General features: G+C 41.0%; 1 protein-coding gene across 1 annotated transcript in view; it reads left to right on the top strand.

Annotated features, from left to right (window-relative positions):
- tusc3 (tumor suppressor candidate 3) overlaps positions 1 to 21404 on the top strand; it is a 381130-nt gene that overhangs the window by 102480 nt on the left and 257246 nt on the right. The window contains exons 3-5 of the mRNA XM_072251817.1: positions 7320 to 7437; positions 10446 to 10586; positions 11829 to 11969. Of these exons, the coding sequence (XP_072107918.1) occupies positions 7320 to 7437; positions 10446 to 10586; positions 11829 to 11969 (400 nt within the window). The remainder of the gene's footprint in view (positions 1 to 7319; positions 7438 to 10445; positions 10587 to 11828; positions 11970 to 21404) is intronic.

Below are 21404 nucleotides of genomic sequence, written 5' to 3'. Positions count from 1 at the left end.
AAAAACTATTTAAGATCTCCCCCATTTCCTTTGGTTCCGCACATAGCTGACCACTCTGATCTTCAAGAGGACCAATTTTATCCCTTACAATCCTTTTGCTCTTAATATACCTGTAAAAGCTCTTTGGATTATTCTTCACTTTTACTGCCAAGGCAACCTCATGTCTTCTTTTAGCCCTCCTGATTACTTTCTTAAGTATTTTCTTGCACTTCTTATACTCCTCAAGCACCTGATTTACTCCCTGTTTCCTATACATTTCATACAACTCCCTCTTCGTCTTTATCAGAGTTGCAATATCCCTTGAGAACCAAGGTTCCTTATTCCTATTCAATTTGCCTTTAATCCTGACAGGAACATACAAACTCTGCACTCTCAAAATTTCCCCTTTGAAGGCTTCCCACCTACCAATCACATCTTTGCCAGAGAACAACCTGTCCCAATCCACGCTTTTTAGATCCTTTCTCATTTCTTCAAATTTGGCCTTCTTCCGGTTCAGAACCTCAACCCTAGGACCAAATCTATCCTCGTCCATGATCAAATTGAAACTAATGGTGTTATGATCACTGGAACCAAAGTGCTCCCCTACACAAACTTCTGTCACTTGTCCTAACTCGTTTCCTAACAGGAGATCCAATATTGCATCCCCTCTAATTGGTCCCTCTATATATTGATTTAGAAAACTTTCCTGAACACATTTTACAAACTCTAAACCATCTAGACCCCTAACTGTATGGGAGTCCCAATCAATGTATGGAAAATTAAAATCCCCTACCACCACAACTTTATGTTTCCTGCAGTTGCCTGCTATCTCTCTGCAGATTTGCTCTTCCAAGTCTCGTTGACTATTGGGTGGTCTGTAATACAATGCCACTAATGTGGCCATACCTTTCCTGTTTCTCAGCTCCACCCATAAGGACTCAGTAGACAAGCCCTCTAATCTGTCCTGCCTGAGCACTGCAGTAATATTTTCCCTAACAAGTAATGCTACTCCCCCACCTTTCATTCCTCTGCCTCGATCACATCTGAAACATTGGAACCCTGGAATATTAAACTGCCACTCCTGCCCCTCCTGTAGCCAAGTTTCACTAATTGCTATAACGTCATAATTCCACGTGTCAATCCATGCCCTCAACTCATCCGCCTTCCCCACAATACTCCTAGCATTGAAATATATACACCTCAGAAGATTTTTACCACCACTCACAACCTTTCTATCTTTTTTTGATATTGCTTCTTGCAATATTGTATTTATTACTAAGTCAAAGGTGTACTAAGTACAAAATAATACCAAATCAAGCAAATTTATATATTTGTAAATTTATACTGTCAATGATATATTAGAGTAGATATTCAGAGAAATTTTTTAAATAGAATCTATAGAGTAACAACAGAACTTGCACAGTTGCACCATGGGCTTTGAATTGATGAAGAGTCCTGCTGGTCCAGAATTTACTACTTTTAACATGAAGTCATTAGCATAAATTGAACGTAGAACAGAATGCATATTTCTAAAATGAGACAATTTAAGTAAACTTAGAGGAGGAGCATTCTCTGTATGTATAGTTCTTTATGGCAGGATAAGTGTCATAACTATCTTACAGCTTCTTTATCACAAATGCCAGAAGAAGGGAAAAAAAATTCTGAAAGAATTCCTTTGCAACTGAGGGAAGTATCTGAATTGTTCTGATGAGACCTCATAGACCTGAAATATCAACTATTTTTCTCTCCAGAGGTCCAGCTGACCTGTTGAGTCCTGAAGCCTTTTCTGCTTCAATGCATTTCCAGCATCTGTAGTAATTATTTTATTTTAGAAAGAGTATTAATTGTAAATATCAGTGTACTAGGGCAAAATTGAAGAGGAAATTAAGAAGTCAAAGTGAGTGTATGGAGAATAGAAACTGATTAAATCAAGAAAACCCTAAAGATGTTTTATATGTATGCAAAGGGAAAAAAGAATTAGAAAAAGGAAGGCAGGCCAATTCAGGCAACAAAATTGCAGCTTTAGAGTAAAGGCTGAAGACATAAGAAGTGCTGAATGAATACTTTGTGTCTGCTCTCATAAAAGAGAGAGATAATATGGGCATCAATATTAGGGAAGAAGGATGATGTTTGGAAATGATAAATGAGGAATTGAGGGATATTGTATCTTCAAAAATAGATTGAGTTGCCAAGTCCAAATAAGTCCAGAAGCAAGAGAGGAAATAGAATCACCTCTAATTTACATTTTCTAATTCCTTTTGCTGACAAAGCATTGGAAAGTTACTGATGTGGCACTGTTGTTCAAAAAGATGAGAGTAATAGATCAAGTTACGACAACCAAATCAGCCTTACATAGATGTTGGCAATTTGTTGAAAAAATTTCAGAAGGATTAAGCAAATCAATGTTTAGTCATGCACAGATTAATTAAGGGCAGTTCGAAAGGACTTGTTAGGAAAAGAATTGTGTATCAATGAGAGTGGAACATTATTAGATGCAGTACACAAAACAAGAACAAAGAAGCAATTCTGAAACTGAATGAAACATTAATTATGCTTCAGATAGAGATTTTTCAATTTTGATTATCATATAAGAAGAGGGATATGACAGCAATGGAGAGGGTACAGTGGAGATTTACAAGGTCCCCGAACAGTAGCCTGTCATGGTCCGGTCCGTAATGTCCCCATTCCGGTTCACGGTCCAGTCCATGGACACCGGACTCCGGGTCTTCTGGCTGTCCCTTGTTTCACTTGGGCTTAACCATAGGCACTTGATGCTTGTCTTGGGGCTGGGAATACAAGTGGCCCTGGTTCGAGTGTGGGTGCTGGTTCGTCTCGTCAGTATCCCGTCCTCGCCTCCGTGGGGTAAGTCAGGCCATCTTTGCTGTTACCCTGCGGTTGGATGTGTCCCTTCCTGTCCTTGCCTCCATTGGGTAAGCCAGGCCGTCTTTGCCATTATCCTGAGGCTGGACTGTTCCCTTCCCTTCCCCTTCCTTCTGAAGTCTTGCCGCAACCTGTGTCTGAAACCTTTGCCCGCAACCTGTGTCTGGAGCCTTGCCCGCAACCTTGTCAAGTTCTACCACCAGAGTGAGATCGGAGCCTTGCTGTGTCAAGATAAGGAACTGTCTGTCGTAGTGTTGGGAACAGTCTCTGTGTCTACACCTTTGCTTGGTATGTCTGGCCATTTGCCGCTACCTAGTGTTGGGAAACATATCGTTGTGTTCAGCATTCTGTGTATGAGTCCTGGCCCTACGTCCTGTTCCAAAAGAGGGCTCCCGGCTCTGTGTTCAATGTTCCTGTCTCTCAAGTCCAAGGCTCCTTGTTCCCATGCTCAAGACCAAGGCTCTGTGTTCCTGTCCTCCCCAAGACCAAGGCTCTGTGTTTTGCGTTCCTGTCATCCCAAGTCCAAAGTTCCGAGGTTCCTGTTGTCCCAAGTCCAAGGCTCGGCTGTTCCTGAGTACCAAGTCAAGGCTTTGTTTTCTCGTCCTGTCCATGTGCCTCGTCCTGTGCTGGAGTTCCCTTGTCTTGCCCAGGAGTCTCTCGTGCTGTCCTGTAGCCTTGCCTAGTTCTGCCTCCCAAGACCACGTCATGTCTTCGCCTAGTTCCGGAGTCCGAGCCCGAGTCAAGACGGAGAACCCAAGCCTCATCATGTCCTCGCCTTGAAGAACCCAAGCCATGAAGTACCCAAGCCATGTTCAGTCCTGTAGCCACACCATGTCCTCACCTAGTTCCGGGGTTCGAGTCCGAGTCAAGACCCAGGTTCTGGGTCCTTGTCCAGTCTCCGGCTCGGAGTCCAAGCCCAGGCTCCTGGTTCCCAGTTCCTAATCCTGGTCCCACTTGCCTAGCCAATGCCCTAGCCCAAGTCTGTGTTCTTGTCCCAGCTCCTAGTCTACATCCAGTCACGTCCCTAACTCTAGTCCTGTCCTGTTCCTATTACTTCAGTGTCTGTGTCTTGCATTTGGGTCCGCTCCCAGCACCCCCCATTATGACATAGCTAGGATGTGGGATATAAATTACAACGGGAAGTAGAAAAGATAAGGAATAAGGGCAATGTTATGATAGTCACGTGGCATTTCAATATGCAGCTGGATTGGGAAAATCGCTTGGTGCTGGATCCCAAAAAAGAGAATTTGTAGAATGCCTATGAAATAACTTTTTACAGCAGCTTGTGTTTGAGCCCACTAGGGGAAAGGTAATTCTGGAATGGGTGTTGTGTAATGAACCATAGTTAATTAGGGAGCTTAAGGTATAGGAACCCTTAAGAGACGATGATCCTAATATGTTGGTATTCAGCCTGCAGTTTGAGAGGGAAAAGATAAAGTCAGATATATCAGTATTATCATGGAATAAAGGGAATTACAAAGGACTGAAAGGAATTTATTGGAAGGAAGCACTATCATAGATTTTGGCAGTGCAGTAATGGCTGGAGTTTCTGGGGGCAATTCAGGGGTCCTGGGATAGACACATCACAAAGATGAAGAAGTATTCTAACGGGAGGATGAGGCAACTGTGACTGAGAAAGCAAGTCAAATACAGCATGTAAGAAAAAGAGGGGTCTTGTAGCAAAAATTATTGGGAAGTTAGAGAATTGGGAAGCTTTTAAAAGCTAATAGAAGGCAACTTAAGAAAAACATAAGGAGAGAAAAGATGAAATCTCAAGGTAAGCTAGCCAATAATACGAAAGAGGGTACAGAAAGTCTTTTTCTCTGGTTTAAAAAGAGTAAAATAGAAGTGAGTAGATATTATACCACTAGAATAAAATGCTGGAGAAGTGGGAATGTGGGACAAGGAAATGGCGGACAAACTAAACAAGTATTTTACATCAGTTTTCCCTGGGGATGACACTAGCAGTATGCCAGAAATTTGAGAGTGTCAGAGGGCAGAAATGAGTGTAGTTGCTATTACTAAGGAGAAGGTGTTTAGGAAGCTGAAAGGTCTAAAGGTAGTTAAGTCGCCTGAACCAGATGGACGACACCCTAAGGTTCTTAAAGAGGTGGCTGAAGAGATTGTGGAGGCAGGAGTAATAATTTTTCAAAAATCCCTAGATTTTAGAATGGTTCTGGAGGACTGGAATTTTGCAAGTATCACTTCAATGTTCATGAAGGGAGGGAGACGGAAGAAAGGAAGTCGTAGACAAGTCAGCCTGACCTCAATGGTTGGGAAGATATTGGAGTCGATTATAAGGATGAGGTTTTGCGGTATTTGGAGGCACATGATAAAATAGGCCAAAGTCAGCATGGTTTCCTTAAGGGGAAATCTCGCCTGACAAATCTGTTGAAATACTTTGAGGAAATAATAGTCAGAATTTACAAAGGAGAGCCAGTAGATTTTGTTTCCTTGGATTTTCAGAAGGCTTTTGACAAGGTGTCATGCATGAGACTGCTTAACAGGATTAGGGCCCAAGATACTTGCATGGATAGAAAATTGTCTGACTGGCAGGAGACAAAGTGTGGGAATAAAGGGGTCTATTCTGGTCAGATGCCAGTGACTAGTGGCAATCCGCAGGGATTGATATTGGGATTACTTCTTTTCATGTTGTACGTCAATGATTTGGATGATAGAATTCATAGCTTTCTAGTTATGTTTGCAGATGATAGATGGAAGGACAGGTAGTGTTGAGGAATGAAGGAGGTTGGAGAAGGACTTAGACAGATTAGCTGAATGGGGGAAAAAAAGTGGCACATGGAATATAGTGTAGGGAAGTGTATGTCATGCACTTTGGTGGAAGGAATAAAGAGTAGACAATTTTTTAAATGGGGAGAAAATTCAAAAACCAGAGGTGCAATGGCCCTTGTGCAGGATTCCATAAAGCTTGCAGATTGAGTTGGTTCTTGATTAGTCAGAGGATAAAAAACTTATGTGGAGAAGGCAGAAGAATGGAATGGAGGGAGATAATAAATCAATCATGAAGAATGGCAGAGCTTAATTCTGCTCCTATATGTATGGTCTTATAATATTGTTCGGGTTGCAAGATTATAGTTATGAGGAGAAGCCACCTTGGTTGGAATTGGTTTTAATGGAATAAGTGGGACTGAAACAGCATCTCAGTGAGGTTTATAATATTATAATAATCATTGCCAATATAAATAAAAGGTGTTGGGGGAGAGATTAGTACCGACAAACCGTATGTCACAGAAACACAATTAGGCCTTTTGGCCCATCAAGTCCACTCTGTCACTCAATCAAGTCTGATTTATTTTCCCTCTCAACCCCCGTTCTCCTATTTATCCCCATAACCTTTGATGTCTTTACTAATCTAAAGATAAAGATTAAAGAGTACCTTGATTTGTCACATGTACATTGAAACATACAGTGAAATACTTTGTTTACATCAAATCATTTTCAGTAAGGATTGTGTTGGGCAGCCTGCAGGTACTGCAATGCTTTTGGGGACAACATAGCCTGCTCACCGCTCACTAACCCTAACTGTACATCTTTTGAATGTGGGAGGAAACCAAAGCACCTGGAGGAAATCCATGTAGTGATGGGCAGAATATGCAAACTTCTGGTAAGCAGCAGCAGGATTCGAACTCAGTCAGTGATTGCTGGCACTGTCAGGCATAATCAAGAACCCATCCATCTCTGCTCTGAATATACCCAATGACTTGGCCTTCACAGCCATTTCAGACGATGAATTCCACAGATTCACCATCCTCTGTCTGAATAAGTTCATGTTCTTTAGTGACATTACTTTATTCTTTTCCAATGCCCTCTGGCCGTAGACCTTCCCACATGGAAACATCCTGTTCACATCCACTCTATATCAGCTTTCAATATTTGGTAGGTTTCAATGAGATTCACCTTTATCCTTCCATCAATCTTACTGTACCAGTAAGTACAGGCCGAGAGCCTTCAAAGCTGCTTTTATACCCAGGATAATTCTCGTACATCTCCTCTGGATGTTCTTCAATGCTAGCACATCCTTTCTTGGAAACGAATCCCAAAACTGCTCTCAAACTGCTCAGAGTTAGATACAAGTTAAATGTTAGAACTGAGAGGAAGTATGAGGAGAACGTACTTCCCTCAAAAAGTATTGAAGATCTGGAATTCAGTCTGAAGTGATGCTAATGACAGAGACTTACACTAAGCAGCACATGATTTGTTCCTGAAGGGTTATCAACCCCGAGCAGGGAAGTGGGATTAACCTTATGTCTTAAACATAAGAGATTCTGGAGATGTTGGAAATCAAGAGCAACACACAAGACCTTAAGTCTATCTTTGGTCGCATGCACAAGATGGGTCAAAAAGCCTTCTTTGGTACATTAAGATCTTGTGAATTATTAAGTGTATTTTTCACAATTGAGATTGATTTTGATATTTGGCCTTTTTTCTTTATACTACAGACAAGCAAATGAAGAATACCAGGTGCTGGCAAATTCATGGCGGTATTCCTCTGCATTTTCTAATAAGCTTTTCTTCACTGTGGTGGATTATGATGAAGGAGCAGATGTATTTCAACAGGTGCAGTTTTTGTTATGCTCTGAAGTTCTCATCATTTTTACTGGTAACAAAATGATTAAATTTCAAATCCCGTGGCAGGTGTGTTTCACGCTGTAAGGATATTGTTAAGAAACATTAAATTAGTTGTTGAAAACAAACTGATGATATTCATGCTGGCCATTTTGTGTTGAAGACTGTGCATGTGTTGAAATCTAAGGAAAATTTGGCCATGTGATACCCACCTAAATCCATCTCATTTATTTATAGATGGTGTGTAAATTCATAAACTACTGTATATTTCCTCCTGACAGCAAAGGAAGCAATTCAGCCTTTGAGTCATAGAAACATAGAAGAAACATGGAAGACCTACAGCACAATACAGGCCCTTCGGCCCACAATGCTGTGCCAAACATATACTTACTTTAGAAATTACCTAGGGTTACCCATAGTCCTCTATTTTTCTAAGCTCCATGTACCTATCCAAGAATCTCTTAAAAGAGCTGATTGTATCTGCCTCCACCACTGTCGTTGGCAGTCTATTCCATGCACTCACCACTTCCTGCGCAAATAAACTCACCCCTGACATCTCTTCTGTACCTGCTTCCAAGCACCTTAAAACTGCGCCCTCTCATGCTAGCCATTTCAGTCCTGGGAAAAAGCCTCTGACTATCCACAGGATCAATGCCTCTCATCATCTTATACACCTCTATTAGGTCACCTCTCATCCTCCACTGCTATAAGGAGAAAAGGCGGAGTTCACTCAACCTATTCTCATAAGACATGCTCCCCAATCTAGGCAACATCCTTGTAAATCTCTTCTGCACCCTTTCTATAGTTTCCACATCCTTCCTCTAGTGAGGTGACCAGAACTGAGTACAGTACTCCAAATGGATTCTGACCAGGGTCCTATATTGCTGTAACATTACCTTTTGGCTCTTGAACTCAATCCCACAGTTGATGAAGGCCAATACACCATATGCCTTCTTAACCACACAGTCTACCCACGCAGCAGCTTTGAGTGTCTTATGGACTCGGACCCCAAGATCCCTCTGATCCTCCACACTGCCAAGAGTTTTACCATTAATACTATAGTCTGCCATCATATTTGACCTACCAAAATGAACCACCTCACACTTACCTGGGTTGAACTTCACCTGCCACTTCTCAGCCCAATTCTGCATCCTACCAATGTCCCACTGTAACCTCTGACAGCCCTCCACACTATCCACAAATCCCCCAACCTTTGCATCATCAAGCTGGCTAATAGAGCTATCATATTTCCTACAGTTTATACTTACAACCCATTTCTCTACATTCCCATCAATTCTACCAAACACAATTAGTACTGTGGGTAAGTCCTGGACACATATAAATAGCTGCGGTACCAAACACTTTTGCACTGTACTGTTTTTGTCAATGTGGAGCACAGAGCGGGTTTGTAAAACTGGCGGGAGCAAAGGCTGTTGGAATGGTGACGATGGGATGCTCCTGGAGGATTGTGGGACAGGTGGCAGAAAAGAAGTGCTGGGGCAGGGTGTGCACAGGTTCAGACAAACCGAGCCCGTGACACCAGGAAAGGTCATTGATTACAACAATTGGTTTATTGATCATTACAGAATGTCTCTCTGGAGTTTCCACTCCCTCTTCTCCCTCTTCTCCCTCTTTCCCTTTACCAAACTATATCTCCCCTCTCTCTGCCCCCTGTCCACATTCAGTCCACAGAGGAGACCATATCAGAATCAGGTTTATCATCACTCACATATGTCCTGAAATTTGATTTTTTTCCCCTTCGGCAGTACAGTGTAATACATAAAATTACTACAATCTTAGGCTCTCCAGCTATATATATGTGCCTAAGACTTCTACATAGTACTGTACACTTAGTTATTTATTGTGGCTAACTAACTTAGTAACCCACATATCTTTGGGTTTGCGAGGAAACCAGAGCACCAGATGGAAACCCAGACAATCACAGGAAGAATGTGGAAACTTCATAAAAACAACACCGAGGGTTAGGCCTAAAACTGAGTTAAGACCAGAAAGACATACGATATAAGAGCAGAATTAGGCCATTTGGCCAATCAAGTCTGTTCTGTCATTTCATCATGGTTGATCCAATTTTCCTCTCAGCCCCAGTCTCCTGCCTTCTCCCCGTATTCCTTCATGCCCTGACCAATCAAGAATCTATCAACCTGTACCTTAAATATACATAAAGACTTGGCCTCCACAACTACCTGTGGAAAAGAATTCCACAAATCCACCATTCTCTGGCTAAAGAAAATCCTCTTCATCTCAAATGAGTAGCAAGATAGATAGGGTAAATGCAAGCAGGCTTTTTCCAATGAGACCTAGTACTAAACTAGATTCATAGATTGAGGGTGAAAGGTGAAAGGTTTAGGGGAAATTTCTTCACTCAGGTGGTTGTGAGAGTGTGGAATGAGCTGCCAGTGCAAGTGGTGCCTGTGAGCTAGATTTCAACGTTTAAGAGAAGTTTGGATAGGAACATGGATAGTAAGGGTATGGATGGCTATGGTCGAGGTGCAGATCGATGGGACTAGGTAATTTAAATGGTTTGGCATGGACTAGGTGTGCTAAAGGGCCTGTATCTATGCTGTACTTTTCTATAACTCTATGACAAAATAAAGGGACACTACTTTGGCTATTGAAGAAATATTGAATTCAGTTATGCACTGAGATTTTAGAGGGGGTGTCCAATTCTCCGTTATCTCCTTGAGTCACTATTGATCTGGAACTTATTAATACCAGTCAAAAGAGAGAGTAGATTGGACATCGTCCTGTTCACTTTGAGTTCAATAGTGTGCCAAGAATAAAATAGGAAAATAAAAGTGGATTTAGAGGAATAACTTATCTAGGACAACTAGACAATAACTAATAGTGTTGGAACCAATAGTCATATCTTATAAAATAAATAAACAAAAATATATAAGCTAAAAATTAAATAAATGTTTTATGCACAGTATTATGGAAACTGAATTAACATCTTCAGGCAATATTTGCTTGTTTTGCAGTTAAATATGAACTCTGCTCCCACATTCATGCATTTTCCACCAAAAGGCAAACCCAAGAGAGCTGACACCTTTGATCTCCAGCGAATCGGATTTGCAGCTGAACAGCTTGCGAAGTGGATTGCTGACCGAACTGATGTCCATGTAAGTTCTTGGAAATATTAACAGTTACATTGGATTTATTCTAGCCAGTATTCTTGCTTCACTTTCAATGTTGTTAATTAGTGTGAACTTCTACAACTGCAGACTTTTTTTACAATGCTTGTTTTCTTGCTTATCATCTTAACATGACAGTATTTGGTAGGTTCAATATTTTTTATTTCTCCGTTGACCTAATGCAGAGTTATTTGAATATGGAATCATTTGTATACTAACATGTGTAAATGTGAAGTTGGGTTTCAAACAGGATGGGTGAAAAGTCATTCCTGTTCTTTGATGTGTTAAAAATATATACAGCTCTGTTGTGGAGTCAATTTTTTTCTCAGATTAGTAAACAACATTCATTCATAGCTACAATTCTCTGGCACAAGGGACTAAGATGAATTTCTGTCTTCAAATCTTGCCGGTATTCTGACATAAAAAGATTGCAATAGAATATTGGAAGTAATATGGTCAGATTCATTTGATACTCATGGGAAGGATACACAAGAAACAAGGTCCTTTTCAGAAAATAAGCAGAAAGTACTGGAAACATTTTATTAGGTCAGGCAGCATCTGTGGGAAGAGTTACAGAGTTATTTTTCATGTTGAAGAGGCTTCTTTAAACGTCATTCGCAGATGCTCCCTGACTTGCTACGTGTTTCCATCATTTTCTACTATTTTAAGTGTCTAATATCTGCAGTTATTTTACTTTTTTTAAAGGTCCACAATACACTTTGCATGTGCCTAAGTCAGATACCAATTGTCAAAAGTGCTTCCAACAGCTGGTATACCTTGTTGATATCTGCAATATACAAAGTACAAACGTACATTCATGGTCTTTTCAGGTACCTGCACTCTAAATTGTACTTCCGTAGCAGCACGGAGAATCACAGAAACAGGGCCTTGGGGCCACTGAGTTTGTGCTAGCCATTGATGAACCATTTTCCCTCTAATCCTACCCTGACACCATTCTATTCTTCCCACATTCCATACCAAATTCCACAATCTACCAACAATGGCCAACAATGACTTACCAGCCTGCACACTTCTGGGATGTGGGAGAAAATGAAGAACCCAGAGGAAACCCACATAGTCACAGAGAGAATATACAGACTCCAGACAGATATCTTATCATCTTGTGAGACAGTAGCTCTACTAGTTGCACCACTAAGTCACCCTCTATCAACTGCAGTTAACATAAACATCAAGATAAATGATTTGGGGATATATTTATTTGTTTTACAGATTCGTGTGTTTAGACCTCCGAACTATTCAGGCACCATTGCCTTGGCTCTCCTTGTTTCACTCGTAGGAGGATTGTTGTATTTGCGGAGAAATAACCTGGAATTTATCTATAACAAAACCGGCTGGGCCATGGCTGCTCTGGTATATATTCAAATTGCCTTGATATTGTTTAAATAATTACAACTGTTTATGAAAGTTTTACTAATGGTGACAGTGCTTCATTTTTTAGGATCTCATCGATAATTTTTGTGGGAAAAGGAAGCTGCTGCAGGAACTCACTGGGTAGCATCCATGGGGAGAAAGGAATTGCTGATGTTTCACGTGAAGACTCTATATCAGGACTGAGAGTAGAGTGGCACGATGGCTTGTATGAAGTGGAGAGGGGAAGCAGATGGCTGACAGTGAATCAGGAGCTACTAGTTGATAGGTGAACAACAATGATGGAAAAAAGAAGCTAGGTGGAGGAGAAGGAGCAGTAGAGATGGGGTACAGAGGTGGGTCTGTGTTAGGTGTAAAAAGACGGAATAAAGAGGAGGGTGTAGATGAAGAAAGGCTGGGAACTGATAAGCAGGGACACAATAGCTACTGGTTAGAATTTGATAAGTTAAAAAAAGTGAAAATGGGCATTGATTACAGTTAAGATGGCGCTACAGAACATGTGCAACGGCTTCCTGGTAGTCAAAAAGCTAAGAAACTCAACTAAAAATACTTCTTCTGAGGTATGTTGTATTAAATTATTGCCACAAACAGTGAAGAAGCAAGCGATGACGAGGCGAGTTTGGAGATAAATCGATGCAGCCAGAGATCCAATTCCCATACAGCTGGTCTAGGAGAAAGATTGAATTGCTCTGGGCATCGCAAGGAGAAGTCAAGGACCAGGCAGAGGAGATTCGATTTTGATGCTTGTACATCTGGCCCAGGTGCGAGGTTGGATCGCTCTGGGCGCCTAGCTGATCTGAAGAGTTTGAGAGTGGTTTGAGCTGGGCCTGGAGTGAGTCTCTGGGCTGTGTGGTCTAGGCCCAGGGCCTTTTGTAGCAGTGGTACCTGGGCCCTAGTGTGAGACATAATATGCTGTTTAGACAATTTAAACGCTGGCACAGATTGGAGGTGAGAGTCGATTTTGCCTGTTCTCCGTGATGATCACTCCTTCTCCAAGGTATGGAGCCTTTCGCTGTTCCATCATTGGGTCAAGTTAAACGCCAACGCAGATAGACTGAAAAGACAGGATGTCAGTTGGGATGAGTTTCAATTTCACTCATTCTCCACAATGGTCTTCTCTATGCTGCTGAGACTATGAAGACTGCCCTGGCTGCTATGTTCTGTGCCTGCTAATTTGATGAACTTATAAGCGAGGCTTTGGGCCTACTCCAGGCTGCTCCAGGGTTCGGATCTGAGGACTCATTCTTGGTTCAGAATGTTGTTCACATCAATTGTTTTCATGATTTGTATTTTTTTCTCTTGCACATTGAGTGTCCGTGTTTTATTTTAATTTTTATTCCTTTTTTTTCCCCTTTAAATTGGGTTCTTTCAGGTTTCTTGCTTTGTGGCTACCTGTGAGCAAGCAAATCTCTAGGTTGTATAATTTATACCTTCTTTGATAATAAATGAAGTTGATAATTAATATACTTTATTAAGGGTGAAATGAAGGACGTATAGAACCAGATTGGGAGGCAAGTCCTATGGGTTAAATCTGTAAGTAGTGGGTGGAATCAGAAGGCATAGAGGACAAAAATGGATGTTGAGGTGTTAAGTGGGGGTATGGAAAAGAGAATAAAAATGAGAGAATCATCAGAAGGAGAAATAAAGAGAAAAACACAGAATATCAGAGTTAGCTGAAAATGACCAGGTTGTTTTTTAAGTTTGCATTGTGCTTCAACCCGGCTATGGAAAAGACCAAAAAGAGATGGGTGTTTGAATGAGAAGAGGTGTTGAAATAGCATGTGAGTGGGAGCTCGGGATAGTTGCGGAGAGCAGGTACTTGACAAACTGCTTGTTTCATCTGCTGTTCGTCTCTCTGGCGTACAATAGCAATAGATAAAGTTGGTGGAGGAACTGCATGTGAATCTTTGCCTCACCTGGAAGGACTATTTACATCTCTGGATGGCGGTAGGAAAGATGGTATTCTACAAAAGTGAGGACCACTGGAACTCAGTTCTTTTTGAAGTGATGGAGGTGAAAACAGCAGTCCAGGAAATAGAGGAAATGTGTGGAAAGGGTTCCACTGGGTTGTTTTTGAACTTGTCTGTCTGAAAATCACATCCTCTCACAAATACAAAACATTTCCTTATTTTTTACCCTGATATTGCTATTGCAACATCCACCCTTCACACAAGGTTGCATATCAGTCAGAGTCTGAGCAGGTTGATGCCTTGATTGATAAAATTCCACATAAGATTATCAGTTTAAGCAGTTTGAAACTCATTGTAGCAAATGTCTTTGTTTTAGAAATTGACCATGTGCAAAAATTCGCTGAATTTAATATAATATATTCACATTTGGATGAAGTGTTACATTTGGTATTGAATATGTCATAATAATTTGGTTAGATTTTTCATTGCTATTAGAGTACAAAGAAACATAGAAAACCTACAGAACAATCCAGGCCCTTCGGCCCACAATGCTCTGCCAAACATGTACTTATTTTAGAAATTACCTAGGGTTACCCATAGCCCTCTATTTTTCTAAGCTCCATGTACCTATCCAGGAGTTTCGTAAAAGATCCTATTGTATCTGCCTCCACCACTGTGGCCGACAGCCCATTCCACTCACTCACCACTGTCTGCATAAAAGACCTACCCCGACATCTCCTCTGTACCTACTTTTAAGCACCTTAAAACTGTATACTCGCATGTTAGCCATTTTAGCCCTGGGAAAAAGCCTCTGACTATCCACATGATCAATGCCTCTCATCATCTTATACATCTTTGCTTCTGATTTTGTTTTCATGTTTGATTCTAATCTTGAAATGCGAAACAGGCAATTTTTAAAAAATACTTTTTATTTAGGCAGGCTGTAGGAGAATTGGGGAAATTAAAGATCAAGTGAGAGAGGATAGGTTATACCTCATTCACGCCATCACTTGTGCCTATCTATTGCCATTCCCATTTTCTCAACCTATGCCTTTTCTATCCAATGAACTGTTCAAACACTTTTCAAATTTTGTAATTATATCTGCTTCTACTATGCACTCTAGCAGCTTGTTGCAGATATTTACCACTCTATGTGGAAAAAACGTAGCCCACAGATCTCTTTTAAACCGCCCTTCTCACTTTAAACCTGTATCATCTGGTTGTAGCCCTCTCCTGCTCTGGTAAAAAAGGTCTATCTATCCTATCTGTGGCCCTCATCTTTTGCCATTTCAGTGGAAACAAATCCAGAGTCATTAAGTGAACAGACGTGAAGAGTTAGTGGCTATAATTTTTTGCTGTCAGCATATCAAAGGATTTGTCCTGGGACCATCATTGTAAATAAAGCATCACTATTTTCTTGGAAGTTTGAATAGATTTGGAATGTTACCAAAAACTTGAACAAACTTCTACAGGTGCAAATGTTTACGTTATGGCCTAGCAAGGAAACACCAATGCCCAGGAACAGAAAAGGCCAAAGAAAGAATCAGGAACAGTTATTACTCTACCACCATCAAGCTACTGAAACAGTGTAGATAACTTTAATCATCATCATCTGAACTGATTCTATGTCCTACAGATTAGCTTTCAAAGACTTTTTACAACTTATGTTGTCTGTATTATTCTTTATTGTACAATTTGTTTCCTTTTGCACACAAGTTATTTATCAATCTTTATTTATTTTCTTGTGAATGCTTGCAAGAAAATGAATATCAAGATAGTGTATGGTAACATGTATAGTTTGATCATTTTACATTGAACTTTGAGTTTATCCAATCTCATTATTATAGCCCTCCATTCCAGAGAGTATCTAATGAATCTCTTTTACATGTTCTCAATTGCAAACACATCTTTCTTATAGTGTGGTGACTAGAAATATACACGGTACTCTCATTGAGATCTAACTAATTGTTTGTACCACACTGCAACATGGAATTTCAGCTCTTATACTCAATATATTGGCCTAAGAAAATAAGCATATCAAGCACATTTTTCACTTCCCTCACCATCTGTTTCCATTTTCATTCAGTTATGGACTTGTGTCCCAAGATGCTTCTGTACGTCAATGCTCTTAAGATATGTCGTACCAGAATTTGACCTCTGAAAGTGTACTTTCCAACATTTGACTGGTTGAAGTTGATTGGTGAGTTTGTTCTTAGAGCTGGCACAAGCAAAATAGCCCAGATAGGCTCTTTCTTTGCCATAAGAAAATATGAGAAATATGGGAAATAAGACTACCTGCCTTAGAGATGACATTTTTCTGTTAATATATGCACCTCGTCTTCGTGCCCAAGTTGAGCTGTCCATTTGAAAGTGATAGTTGGCTAGCAAATTGATTCTGCCTGAAAGGTGCAAAAATTCTTGGTACTAGAAGTCTGTCATTTATGCAGAAATGTTGTTGTTGCGAGAGGGCAAGTGAAGTCAAAACTTTTCTTGTGAGGCCTGGAGGAGGACCAATATTCATCCTTGCCCCTTAGATGAGATGTTGACCAAATCATACCAGACCTGAATTGCCAACTGCTGTAATCAACTGACTACACTTAATGTTTCCCATTCAAAGGGCTAAACAATCTGAGTCCACAGCAGCAAGTGTATGAAAAATTTATAGGCCTCAGTACAGTTCACTGTCTGTCAAAGGCTTTTTGATGTTATCTTAAATGTCTAAGAAATCTTTAAAAATGATTGAAGATTTAAATCATTTTAAAAATGTAAAATATTTTAAAGCTTAAATAAATATTTGTATGTACAATATATTATTTAATGGGGCTGACATTCCAACTTAAGTGCACCCTTGTATAAAGTTAACAATCCTCAGGGAGTCACTGCTGCACTGTTGGATTCAGTGGACTGTTTTGGTAGGCTGTGCTTGACAGATTTCCTGAGGCACAAATGGCTGATTGCTGACAGCCCCCATCAAAACTGCCAGTTATCAGTTAACAAAAGTTCTTTTTTTAAAAATTAATTTACTTCCTTAGTCCTTTTTCTTCCTTCATCCTATTTTTCTGGACCCAGTTTGCATGTCCAGTTTCAAGAAATTATGTATGATGCTTTAAAAAAGTATGAGCTAAAATTTTAGAATGAGGAGATAGCAAGATGTCAATAAAGATGATTCGCAGTTGCTTTTAATTGATGGCAAAGTTAGAACCAATCATACGAAGGACAGTATGAACCTTAACAGTAATTTTTGTGAGGATGGACACAAAGATTATCATAACTTGGCTGCATAAGGCTTCATTCAAAGGTGCATGGTATTCAGAAAGTATCACACTAGTACAAGAGTGCAGTACCTTTTGCTCTATTCTCACAATGGAATGAAGTTAGGAGTTAGTTCTTTTTAAATTTAAATGGATAAAAATTCGGAGAATGAGAATGGTGAAAGTTAAATTTAAGAGCACTTGAAACTGTCAAAGAAACAGAACTAATACAGTTGACAGAGTTGAGGGAAGCATACTTCAAATTCTCAAGAATGGCTGCTGTCCTTTTCACTTAAGATCTTTTATGACTCCTCAATACCATCTCTCAGATTCCAATTTACACCATATTTTTTTCCAAATTGAGACCACGGGGCAGTTAGATTATTTTATATTATGAGCAGCTTCTTTAGCAAGGATGTCATTTTTAGTTAATTGTGGAGCCTATAATTTGAGAAGAGTCTTTCTACAACACGTTTTTGATTGAAACCTGACTGAGCATATCAAAACTAACATTTAAAGTGCTTTTTGAGATGAATAAAAGCAATAAATACAAGAAATAATCAGCAGATCAGGCAATATCTCTGATGAGAGAAAAGATCAAAGTTAGTGTTTCGGGTTGATAACACTTTGTAATAAAACTCTAAGCCTAGTTAGCCACATGTGCTTATTATTTAAAATTGAAACATCAGTCAAAGAATCACAGATTTTGACTGATAATTGTAGCATCATGAAGTTAGCTTTCTGTTAGAGCAATTTTCTACTCCACTTTTATGGTGCTGCAAATTTATTCCTTTCAGATACCACACCAGCTCCTTTGAGAATGCTGCATGAATCTGCTTTCACCAAAATCTCATGCAGTGCATTTCAGACCTCAGTCATGAGTTACATAAAGGATTTCTTCCTGTTGCTATTCTTTCCTTTACCATGTGTATTCATTCTATGTCCATTGGTTCTTCTCCCTTTAGTCAATAGGAACACACCCTCCCTACTCTGTCTAAACCCTTCATGAATTTACTTTTATCAGGATCTCTTGCAACGACAGCTTCTCCAGTTTATCTATTCAATAAAGTGTCTTCATCCCTGGAACTATTTTAATAAGTGATGGAAGTGATGGAAGGGCATGTTGTAATAAGGATACGATGATTCTACAAGATGTAGGTAGAATGAGTGAATAGGCCAAGGAACAACAAGTGAAGTTTAATGTTGGGAAGTGCGAGATTGTAGGTTTTTGCAAATAAAATGAAGTGGGGCATTTTATGTTTAATGAAACCTATAACGCATTTTATTGAACTCCAAAACCTAAGCACAAAAGTGCGCTAGAAATCATTACGTAATGACGTCATCACTTCAGACCAGTCTCTTAAAATAAAACCTCAACTCCATTTCAGTGATTGTGAATTACGTACATTTCTCCCAATTACAACCCCACATAGACACCACCACCACACCCCCTTCCAGCTAAGAATTTCAGAATTCACTATAACCAGCATTGTGATGTGAGTCTGTCTGAAGCTCAAACGAGTTGCCTGGCTTGGGTCCTATATTCCATGGGTAGACAAACTGCAGATGCTTCTGGCTCATCTAGAGGTGCATTGACAGCTCATGGTCATGTTGTGGTGCCAGGGATAATGACAGCGGAATACTCCAAATCTTAGTAGGCCAGATTAAGGCGATCTATCAAAATACGTTCAGGTTTACTCCTCTTCTTTATGATAAAAGTCTCTTCTCCCCTTTTCAAAGTGCAGAATGGGGCAATGTAAGAGGGCATAAGGGGTTGCTGGTGTGCATATTAGTGGATGAAAACAAGTGAGGAAGAATTAGGTCAGTAGGAACCCAAGAGTGCTGCATTCCATGATGTGAGGTAGGAATAGGTGAAAAGGAATTGAATTTACTGAGGAGGGTGGAATGCTGCTGAGAGGCCAACCAGGAGGTTGTGGCGTCAGGAATGAAATCACCTGGCACTCGTAAAGGTTGTCTGTATACCAACTCGGCAATGGATGATTGCAGGCCCTATTTTGGAGCAGTCCTGAACCTCAGCAGGACCCAGGGGAGATGATCATGCCAACACTCAACAGTCATGGAAGCCCTCAGAGCAGCCTTTAAGGAGCAGTGAAACTGCTCACATAGGTCATTGGACTGTGACTGATACGCTGTGTTGTGATGTAGCCTAACACCCAGGTTCCGGGCCATTGTAGCCCAGAGGTCTGAAATGAAGTGGGGGCCGCGGTCAGAGGAAATATCAGATGGGGTGCTTAACCGCGCAACCCAAGTGCTGATGAATGTCCGAGCCAGGTCTGCAGCTGTTGCCAATGCTAGAGGGGTGACCTCTGGCTACCCGGTGGGACGGTCCACCATGGTAAGGAGATGGGTGAAATGATGTGGAGAGTGGGGAAGAGGACCAACAATGTCCACATTAATATGGTCAAACTGTCACCTAGGGACCTCAAAAGGTGGCAATGGCACCTGAACATGATGGTTAATTTTTGCCCACTGGTACTCCACACAGGCTGCAGTCCAATCATGCATGTTTTTTCTGAGGCCATATCATACAAACGTTAGTGCAGCCAATTTCTATGAGGCCTTCTGACCCAGATTCAAGAGGCCAGATATGGAGTCCGAAGCAGTCCGGTTCCAGTTTGCGGACACAGTGGGGTGAAGGTGAGCGGTTGTGATAAATCACAACTTCCCTGAGCTTATTATCAGCCAGACACAGGCCCAAATCTGCTGTTCAGTAAGCCTGGACCTCTTGGTCAGTAACTTGGTCGGCTGCCATTCTGGAATAGTCAACCCCTATGTGTGTGGCTTCAATGGCTGGCCATGAGAGGCAATCAACCACGGCAAACACGAGGAAATCTGCAGATGCTGGAAATTCAGGCAACACACATCAAAGTTGCTGGTGAATGCAGCTGGCCAGGCAGCAACTCTATAAGAAGAGGTACAGTCGACGTTTCGGGCCGAGACATCGACTGTACCTCTTCCTAGAGAATCAGCCACAGCATTATTTTTCCCCTTAATATGTTGTATGTCAGTTGTGAACTTGGATATGTAGGCCAGGTGGTGTTACTACCATGCAGACCAAGGGTCTGATATTTCGGCCATTGCGTGCATGAGGGGTTTGTGGCCAAGGAACATTGTGAAATGGCAACCAACTAGAAGAAAACAAAAACGTCAGACAGCCAGATAGAGACCAAAAAGCTCACGGTCAAACGTGCTGTACTTCCTTTTGGGGGGGGGCGGGGGATGCGGAGCTGCCGGCTGAAGAAGGCGAGTGGCTGTCACTCACCTTCAACTCACTGTTAGTGCATAGCACGCACAGCATATTCTGAGGTGTCAGTAGTAATGGCTATGAGTGTGTTAGGGAGCAGGTGTGCTAGTAGGGTCGACTTAGAAAGAGCTTATCAAATGCCCTGGTCATGTCCACTCAGGCACTTGACCAATCATTGCCTTTAAGCATACTATACAGGGGTTCACCAGCTCATGAAATGAAGCAGTAATGGAAATTTCCCATACCTAACAACTCCTGTGGATTTTTTGTAGTGCAGAGTAGTGGGAAATCCATAATAGTGGCTACTTTTGATGGGAGGGGTTTCACATTTTCTGCGGAGATGTGATAGCTGAGAAAGTAAATGGTTAACAATGCAAGCTGGCACTTAGCAGGGTTTATGATCAACCCGTGCAGGCTTAAGTGCTCGAAAAGTGTGAGGAGATGAGATATGTGTTCAGATTTGGATACACTTGCAACATGTATGCCATCTAGGTAAGCAAAAGAAAATCTAAGTCTTTTAATACAGAGTCCATCAGCCGTTGGAAAGTCTGAGCTGCATTTTTCATTCCAAACCACATATGCAGAAACTCAAAAAAGTGGAACAGGGTTATCACAACTGTTTTGGGAATGTTCTCCAAACACACAGGCGTCTGATGATAGCCCCTAACCAGATCGACTTTGGGAAAAAAAATTAACTTTCCGGCTAAACACGTTGAAAAGTCCTGGATGTGACCAGGTAATGGTCGGGGGTGGTGGACTCATTAACATGTCGGTAATCACCAACGCACTTAGGGACCATATGGAGGGGAAAAGCCCAGGGGCTAATCAATCAGAGGATAATGCCGAGTCATTCTATGTTGGCAAACTCAACCTTCGTAGTGGCCAGCTTTTCATGGTCCAGTCTACATGCGTGGGATTGGACAGGCAGGCCAGTTGTGGGAAAGTGGTACTCAACCTCATGTTTTGTTACTGTAGTGGAGAATGTGGGCTT

This window comes from Mobula birostris, chromosome 3, assembly GCF_030028105.1.
Source record: "Mobula birostris isolate sMobBir1 chromosome 3, sMobBir1.hap1, whole genome shotgun sequence".
Taxonomy (NCBI): Eukaryota; Metazoa; Chordata; class Chondrichthyes; order Myliobatiformes; family Myliobatidae; genus Mobula; species Mobula birostris.
Note: the sequence above shows the minus strand (reverse complement) of the source record. Positions and strands in the feature narration are given on the sequence as shown.